Source organism: Electrona antarctica, assembly GCF_951216825.1.
Source record: "Electrona antarctica genome assembly, chromosome: 22".
NCBI lineage: Eukaryota > Metazoa > Chordata > Actinopteri > Myctophiformes > Myctophidae > Electrona > Electrona antarctica.
In genome coordinates this window covers 39,134,192-39,144,417 of record NC_136805.1, presented here as the reverse complement: position 1 = coordinate 39,144,417, position 10,226 = coordinate 39,134,192, and the positions used below count along the sequence as shown (strand labels likewise).

Here is a 10,226-nt window from a genome sequence, read left to right as displayed (position 1 = left end):
TTTTTGATACCTAGACAGTCATGGCGGCAAGACTAACTGTTCAGGAGAGCAGAAAAACTGCTTATTATGCAAAATGAGTTATTAGCACAGGCAGACTCTTCACATACTAGAGCATGTCTGAAATGAATGTCAGAGCTTAAATCGACATGTAAATATTAAATAAGTGCTTAAACATGTAGCTAGGTGTAATGTTAGAGACCACAGAAGTGAACCTTTCAAGCCTGTTTTCTGCAAAACATTACTCTATAAACCATATCTCCAAAACTGGTGGTCCAAACTGAACAGCAATATAATATGTCAATTTGAAGCTATATGATTCCCTGCCTTCACATGACATGAAAAAAACCCAACAATGTCTCTATCTCTATTGATTCAATAAATAAATGGATGGAGATGTTCAACAGATGAGCGATCACAGCCACACCCAGCCATCCTGGCTCCGCAGCTAACATGATTGACAGTTACAGTTGGAACCACAATGGGCCCTTACGGATCAGTAGCTCTGAGAGTGTACAAATGGAACCCAACCGGTCCATTTGGTTGCATGTGTATACATTCTCAGAGTTATGGGCCGGGGTCCCTGAAATAAAAAACCTTTGAGAGGCATGAGGCGCTGTAATCTCAATTCACGCACTGAGACCTATATAGTTTCAACCATGAGCATCACAACAAAACAAACAATTTCCATGGTGTTCATGATGATGACAATATGAACCGTATACATACGTAGCTCTCACAGTGAGCATAATTCAATACAATATTGCATGTATGGCGTACACACACACACCTGTCTGCCATGCCGGGCATGATGGTTCAATGTAACTATATTAACCCTAATAAATTAAATAATGACTACATTATATAAATTCATGTTTTATATATGTGTAAACACATGCATTAATACAATAATGTCAATTAATTAATAGCACTAATAGCACAAAATATTTGTAGCTTGCCCTATAGCACCTTTCATGATATGAAATGCAGCTCAAAGCACACGCACGCACGCACACACACGCACGCACACGGGCACGCACACGCGCACGCACACGCACATACACACAGGCCTGAGCTGCAGGCTGCATGCGTATAGTGCGTCATTTTGCCAAATGAATGGAGCTGACCAACATCATAAAGTGATCAGCATTGATCATAATATCACAGAGAGCCAAGGTATCATCTTCTGTAGGCTACTCATCATCACAGCTCAAAGGTTACAACAGGTCACGGAAGGACACACAGATTCATTGAGTTGTTACAATCATCAAAACGGGCCATTGAACTTTGCACACAGCAACACAAGACGTGACTGCTGGTGACCACACATGCATGTCCTTGTCCAAAGTACACAATGTTTAAAACAAACAAACAAACAAACAGAAACGCACGCTACACACACACATTGTAATGTTGAACAGAGAAAAGAGGAACCGCTGCATGGCTCCGTGACTGAAAACAGGTGCTCATTGGAGAGGGTTCAACAGTATACTGTAGGTATAACACATTCAAAGTGTTGCTTCAGATTTCTGGACTTAAAGCTGTAGGAAATACTTGCCTCACTAATATAGTGGTTGCAAAGGTATTAATTGATTCCCTGAGCTGAGTCCCGTGGCCGGAGTTCTGCTCTGGTTTTGGTGAATATTAAAGGATAATTTCATACTAGAAGGCTTTCTTACCTTTATTTGTAGTTGTTACGTTCCCACCAAAGAGGTCCAGGTGTTATTTTGTGCAAAAGCGCATTATTGGCTATTTCCCCTAATGAATATGCCCTCAATGAATTGAATTGAATTGAATTGAATTGAATTGAATTGAATTGAATTGAATTGAATTGAATTGAATCGAATCGAATTGAATTGAATTGAATTGAATTGAATTGAATTGAATTGAATTGAATTGAATTGAATTGGGGTGTTGTGCTAATTCGCTTATTTCCATCGCTCAAAAATCATTTTTTTAAATATATTCCTCTCTTCGTAAATAGTATCCCAAGCGGCACACTTTACTACTTATTTTGATGGAAATTAATGCAAATTAGCACAAAAACCCAACGCCCCGTTGAGGGGAAATAGCCAATAATGTACTTTTGCACAAAATAACACCTGGACCTCTTTGGTGGGGACGTAACAACTACAAATAAATGTAAGAAAGCCTTCTAGCATGGTATTCTCCTATAAGTAGTTCCAGTCAGTTGGTGTGGGTCTGGCGGTCACGCATCAAAAATAAATTAATCCACAAAACTAGCGTCATTTGTATTGTTGATCTATTTCTACCATATAGCGATAATTTAGTTCAACATTGATCTCTCTGTCACATACATGGAACTATGGTTTTGTGCTGCTGCTGGCGTGGTGATAATGGACACAAAAAATATGTCCACGTGACAGAGGATTCCAAGTTGAATGAAATGTGCGCTATATGGTAGAAATTGGTCAACAATACAAATGATGCTAGTTTTGTGGATTCATTTATTTTTAATGCGAGGCGCCCAAACCCCAAACAAATGACCAGAACTACTTAATATTCACCAAAACCAGGCCAGACTTCCCACCACAGGACTCAGGCAATCAATGAATACCTTTGCAAACCACTATATTAATGGCATGTATTTCCTATACAGCTTTACGTCCAAAAATCTGAACTAACCCTTTAAGTTCCTTCCCCTGCACACTGTCATCCAAGTATGAGAAAACAGGTGAACTTAAAGGACCACTTCACCACTTTTCAACCTATCTTCATATAATAGGTCTTCACTAATAATCATGATAAAATGGCACAATGTTTTCCACTCAGGGAGGCAATAGGAGGCAATTCAGAAACCCAACACAACAGCTGTCGTACGATGGAGTATATATCACCTGTTTGTGTCTCAACCCCACCGCCACCCACAGAAAACTAATCAGCAGCTTGCACCAACCCACCCACCATCCCCCTCCCTCTGCCCACTATACCTCCCCCTCCACCCGCTCCACCACATCATCGTTAGGCAGATTTGTTTTAAAATAATATTTCTTTACAAAAATGTTCAGATTTGTATTATCATGAGAACGATGGCTTCCATTTTCGCATTGCAACTTTTCAGGACTAGAAAGATTGCAGTTTCTATTAGCTTGGATTCCCCATTGATGATGTCACTGGTGGACGGGTTTCAGAACTGCCCACAGCCCTCCTATGAGACACAGACTGAGTAGGAAAAAATGGTGCCATTTTATCATAATTATTAGTGAAGACCTATATTATATGAAGATAGGTTGAAAAGTGGTGAAGTGGTCCTTTAAGAAACATTTCAACTAAGGTTGAGTATTTAAAAGCCTTTATTTGATTCATGGCTTTTAACTTGGCAAAGAAAAAACAAACAAGGCTCAAGAGCCTTCATCAGGGTCCAATGCGTCCCCATAATAAATAAAGGTCAATACAAAATGTGTTGGTCATTTTTTTCGCGTTGCCAAGCTAAAAGCCATGACTCAAATAAAGGATTTTAGGAGCGGAGTGCCTTGGAATGTTTTCTCATACTTGGAAGTCAGCCTAGTATACTACTACAAGGGAAGGAACTCACGTCTTTACACACATGTTAATTCTTTAACCCACAAATTATTATTAATTTACAGGGAAACAAATGTAACAGGGTTAGACATGCCATGGGCATGTCAAGGATATACATTATAGAACCTTCTCCTCCGCACAGACAAACTGCCTATAACATCTTAGACAGAGCAATAGTTGTTATAGGCCTTTCTCTTGTAGTCAGACCACTCGTGGTCAGTTTAGCACATTTTGGGCGGGAACCCCTTTTGGTGTCAGCATTATGCTATGCTTTAGCTATTGAAAAATTGCAGATCTACAAGCTCATAGCGCGCCACTCGGTGGCGCGCTATGAGCTTGTAGGTCTGCTATTTCTGAAAAATCGAAGAACGACTGACATAGAAACATATAGCTTTTTCAGAAAACTGTCAGGATGTTTAGAAGACATTTTTTGAATCTGATCTCAGGTCAAAAGGGGCTAGGTTGAGACTGAGAGGCCAGCTTATATTTTCAGAACCCAACACAACAGCTGTCGTACGATGGAGTATATATCACCTGTTTGTGTCTCAACCCCACCGCCACCCACAGAAAACTAATCAGCAGCTTGCACCAACCCACCCACCATCCCCCTCCCTCTGCCCACTATACCTCCCCCTCCACCCGCTCCACCACAAGCCAAATTAGACCAAATGGAGCACTAAAAAGGAGACCATTTTGGTGCGTTTTGAAGCAAAATAATGTTTTGTGTACACAATGTTTAAAACAAACAAACAAACAAACAGAAACGCACGCTACACACACACATTGTAATGTTGAACAGAGAAAAGAGGAACCGCTGCATGGCTCCGTGACTGAAAACAGGTGCTCATTGGAGAGGGTTCAACAGTATACTGTAGGTATAACACATTCAAAGTGTTGCTTCAGATTTCTGGACTTAAAGCTGTAGGAAATACTTGCCTCACTAATATAGTGGTTGCAAAGGTATTAATTGATTCCCTGAGCTGAGTCCCGTGGCCGGAGTTCTGCTCTGGTTTTGGTGAATATTAAAGGATAATTTCATACTAGAAGGCTTTCTTACCTTTATTTGTAGTTGTTACGTTCCCACCAAAGAGGTCCAGGTGTTATTTTGTGCAAAAGCGCATTATTGGCTATTTCCCCTAATGAATATGCCCTCAATGAATTGAATTGAATTGAATTGAATTGAATTGAATTGAATTGAATTGAATTGAATTGAATTGAATTGAATTGAATTGAATTGAATTGAATTGAATTGAATTGAATTGGGGTGTTGTGCTAATTCGCTTATTTCCATCGCTCAAAAATCATTTTTTTAAATATATTCCTCTCTTCGTAAATAGTATCCCAAGCGGCACACTTTACTACTTATTTTGATGGAAATTAATGCAAATTAGCACAAAAACCCAACGCCCCGTTGAGGGGAAATAGCCAATAATGTACTTTTGCACAAAATAACACCTGGACCTCTTTGGTGGGGACGTAACAACTACAAATAAAGGTAAGAAAGCCTTCTAGCATGGTATTCTCCTATAAGTAGTTCCAGTCAGTTGGTGTGGGTCTGGCGGTCACGCATCAAAAATAAATTAATCCACAAAACTAGCGTCATTTGTATTGTTGATCTATTTCTACCATATAGCGCTAATTTAGTTCAACATTGACCTCTCTGTCACATACATGGAACTATGGTTTTGTGCTGCTGCTGGCGTGGTGATAATGGACACAAAAAATATGTCCACGTGACAGAGGATTCCAAGTTGAATGAAATGTGCGCTATATGGTAGAAATTGGTCAACAATACAAATGATGCTAGTTTTGTGGATTCATTTATTTTTAATGCGAGGCGCCCAAACCCCAAACAAATGACCAGAACTACTTAATATTCACCAAAACCAGGCCAGACTTCCCACCACAGGACTCAGGCAATCAATGAATACCTTTGCAAACCACTATATTAATGGCATGTATTTCCTATACAGCTTTACGTCCAAAAATCTGAACTAACCCTTTAAGTTCCTTCCCCTGCACACTGTCATCCAAGTATGAGAAAACAGGTGAACTTAAAGGACCACTTCACCACTTTTCAACCTATCTTCATATAATAGGTCTTCACTAATAATCATGATAAAATGGCACAATGTTTTCCACTCAGGGAGGCAATAGGAGGCAATTCAGAAACCCAACACAACAGCTGTCGTACGATGGAGTATATATCACCTGTTTGTGTCTCAACCCCACCGCCACCCACAGAAAACTAATCAGCAGCTTGCACCAACCCACCCACCATCCCCCTCCCTCTGCCCACTATACCTCCCCCTCCACCCGCTCCACCACATCATCGTTAGGCAGATTTGTTTTAAAATAATATTTCTTTACAAAAATTATTAGTGAAGACCTATATTATATGAAGATAGGTTGAAAAGTGGTGAAGTGGTCCTTTAAGAAACATTTCAACTAAGGTTGAGTATTTAAAAGCCTTTATTTGATTCATGGCTTTTAACTTGGCAAAGAAAAAACAAACAAGGCTCAAGAGCCTTCATCAGGGTCCAATGCGTCCCCATAATAAATAAAGGTCAATAAAAAATGTGTTGGTCATTTTTTTCGCGTTGCCAAGCTAAAAGCCATGACTCAAATAAAGGATTTTAGGAGCGGAGTGCCTTGGAATGTTTTCTCATACTTGGAAGTCAGCCTAGTATACTACTACAAGGGAAGGAACTCACGTCTTTACACACATGTTAATTCTTTAACCCACAAATTATTATTAATTTACAGGGAAACAAATGTAACAGGGTTAGACATGCCATGGGCATGTCAAGGATATACATTATAGAACCTTCTCCTCCGCACAGACAAACTGCCTATAACATCTTAGACAGAGCAATAGTTGTTATAGGCCTTTCTCTTGTAGTCAGTCCACTCGTGGTCAGTTTAGCACATTTTGGGCGGGAACCCCTTTTGGTGTCAGCATTATGCTATGCTTTAGCTATTGAAAAATTGCAGATCTACAAGCTCATAGCGCGCCACTCGGTGGCCGCTGTTTGTGTCTCAACCCCACCGCCACCCACAGAAAACTAATCAGCAGCTTGCACCAACCCACCCACCATCCCCCTCCCTCTGCCCACTATACCTCCCCCTCCACCCGCTCCACCACAAGCCAAATTAGACCAAATGGAGCACTAAAAAGGAGACCATTTTGGTGCGTTTTGAAGCAAAATAATTGGGGGTGCAAACTCTGCAAAGCTCACGACCTATAACTTCAATTATATCACAAATGATACCAGCACAAATTATGAAATTTACGGCACAATTCAGCACAAATGCAGCACTGAAGAATGACACCATTTATTTTTTTTTGTCATATGGAAAATCACGGGGTGCCAACTTCACGGACCTCCACAAGCCTCAGAGCCATGTGTGTGTGTGTGTGTGTGCGTGCGTGTGTGACGTGAGCCGTACACACCACTATGGAGAAATGGATGGATTCAATAAATAAGATGTTCAATATGGTATATGTAACAATATCCTACTATAAATGCACCACGTCTCTGTACGTGTGCACGTACATTACGTGACTGTGTGTGTGCACGTGTGTACATGTGTGTACGTCTCTAATCCACGTAACGCGAGGACCGTTTGCCCCACCGACTTCAAATTTGACACACGTTCCACACCCCCACAGGGGGCCACTTCCTCCCTGGGATACACTGTTGTCCAGAAACGCCACAAAAGGCTCTGGTCGGCAGTGTTGATTTCTGACAATTTCGTTGACAAATGAAAACTAGACTAAAATGTTAGGAAGGGACTATAGTGGACAAGAGATCCAGTATAAGTCATTTTACACTTGGTTGCATGCTGAAAATAGCAGATCTATACAAGCTCACAACACGTCGCAGCGTGACGCGTTGTGAGTCATTACGACGGCATCAAGGCCCGCCAAAATACATTTTAGTCGACTAAATCAACTGTAGATTTAGTCGACTAAAATCTTATGATATTTAGTCGACTAACCCTAAAACATTCCAGGTGACTAAAATGTGACTGAAACTAAATGAAAACTATTGAAGAGACTATGACTATAAAACTAAAATCTAAATTTGCTGCCAAAAACCACACTGCTGGTCGGGCTCTGCCAGTGGACCTAATGAGCCTAAGTCCCCTCAGCTGTAGAACTCCCAGCCTCTGCCTCAGCCAATTGATTGCCATGGCAACCCCACACATGTCATTTGGTTACTTAACCAGTCCACTTTTCACAGTCAGTTTGCCTCTACACAAACTTCATAACACTTAAAGGGATAGTTTTTTTTAAAGGGATCAGATTTTTTTTTACTTAAGCTGTATGAAATACTTGCCATTAATATAGTGGTTGCAACTGTATTAATTGATTGCCCGAGTCCCGTGGTGGGAGTTCTGCTCTGGTTTTGGTCAATATTAAGTAGTTCCGGTCATTTTGTGGGGGGCACTGCATGGGGCCACGCAGTAAAAGTAAATTAATTCACAAAACTAGCATCAATTGTATTGTTGACCTATTTCTAAAATATTAGCGCAACTTTCGTTCAACTTTGACCCCTCTTTCACATGGAACTATTTTTTTGGGCGTATATGGACACAAAAAACATAGTTCCGTGTGATAGAGGGGCCAAAAATTAACGAAAGTTGCACTAATATTTTAGAAATAGGTCAACAATGCAAATGACATTAGTTTTGTGGATTCATTTACATTTAATGCGTGGCCCCCTGTGCCCCCCACAAAATTACTGGAACTACTTAATATTTCACCCAAAACCAGAGCAGAACTCCCACCATGGGACTCGGGCAATCAATTAATACAGTTGCAACCACTATATTAATGGCAAGTATTTCATACAGCTTAAGTTAAAAAAAATCGGAAGTATCCCGTTAAGCAAATCTGGAAATCAAATCAATAGAGCACCAAAACAAAACTCCGGATCTACCAAAGCTGCGTATACACTATCAACACTACTACTGTATACGGTCCAGAATGCTGGAAATTAACCACAGAAAACAACATCCATAAATTATGCACTTTCCACACATCATGCCTGTGCAAAATCCTGCGTATATTCTGTCCCAAGACCATCTCAAACAATAACCTCCTCAACATCATCACCACAAGACAACATGCACAGTATAATCAATAAACAGGTGGACCTGTATTGGCCATACATGTGCTCAGAATGAAGAAAGAGTATTGGTGTACCATGTGCTCTAAATAAATAAATGGGCCCCGACTGAGTGCTCTCTCTACACTGTGGACTATCAATACAAGCAGAAAAACCTCCAAAATAAGATACGGCACAACATCACGCCATGTCTCACTCACTCACTCACTCACACACTCACACACTCACACACTCACACACTCACACACTCACACACTCACACACACACACACACACACACACACACACACACACACACACACACACACACACAGTGCATGTAAAGCAAACAGCAGTACTAAATGTGTTTAAGCGTCATGGTTCTCTTATAGCCGTACTAATAGGTCATGGTTCTCATAGCTGTACTAATAGTAATACATCATGGTTTTCAGTGTCATTTCACATCCACATCAAGCAACAAGTGTCATTCTAACAGAGTGTTTACCTGAGCTCCAAAGCAGGAGGAACACTATCACTGTCTCATCCATGTCTGGATTCTCACACACTGGATTCTCAACTGGAACTTCACCGATCTGCACCGACTGGTCCTGGCTGGGATTCTGGTCAACACTCTCTGAACTTCACCGATCTGCACCGACTGGTCCTGGCTGGGATTCTGGTCAACACTCTCTGAACTTCACCGATCTGCACCGACTGGTCCTGGCTGGGATTCTGGTCAACACTCTCTGTCGTCTGTGTGTTTTATTAGTGACACAAGCTGAAGCTCCTCCTGCTGAAGCTGAAGCTCCTCCTGCCCTACATAGTGAGTGTGAACTCTGCATGCTTCACATACATTAGAATAGGCCTACATTCATTTAAACAATATACAGAAACACAAACTGCACAATATAACTCAGACATATACAAGAAAGAAGGTCAAGGATATTCTGCTAATGCATGTCTGAACAGTATGCCCACAGACGCTGTCAGGAGACCTGTGGCAGGGATTCCACAGTCTGGGAGCTACAGCTTGAAAGGCTCTGTCACCTCTGGTTATATAATTGGTGCGAGGGATGACTAATGGACCATATGCAGACCACGGCCATCTTACCATTATAAGTTAATGGCAAGGTGCTCACAAGGTGCAACTTCCCATTGACTGCCCATTCATCTAAACAGAAAAGTCCTATCTGATTGTATTACACAACGTCAAACGCACCAACATTGCAGCTGTACGAAAAGCTTGAATTATTCTCTTTCTATCCTCAAAGTGTTTGTTTCATAAAAATCCACTGTAGACATGTTATGAGTTACTTAATTTCTGTCCTTGCAGGTGATTCTTTTTCTAAGTGTTGCAGTTTGGAAGTGCTCGTTAGATATCACTCAACTGCGTACCACCTGTTTTCAATTTGCAATTAACGCAGGAGGCAGCAGGACATTCAGTATTTAAGTCCGACGTCATTTTGTAGTGCTACGTTACGTCCGGGTCCAAGTGGCACCAGCTCCCGTCCGCATCTCATTGTAAATAGAGTATCTAAACGCGTGAATCTTTTTACTATAATTAATTTTTTG

General features: G+C 40.9%; 1 protein-coding gene across 1 annotated transcript in view; it reads right to left on the bottom strand.

The window, feature by feature from the left end:
- The window catches only part of LOC306915929 (uncharacterized protein), a gene marked incomplete at its 3' end in the record, with an annotated part of 16,686 nt that extends 7,462 nt beyond the window's left edge, over window positions 1-9,224 (bottom strand). Inside the window, exon 1 of the mRNA XM_079493601.1 lies at window positions 9,160-9,224. Within this exon, the coding sequence (XP_079349727.1) occupies window positions 9,160-9,202 (43 nt within the window). The 5' untranslated portion in view covers window positions 9,203-9,224. The remainder of the gene's footprint in view (window positions 1-9,159) is intronic.
- Window positions 9,225-10,226: the final 1,002 nt, after the last annotated feature.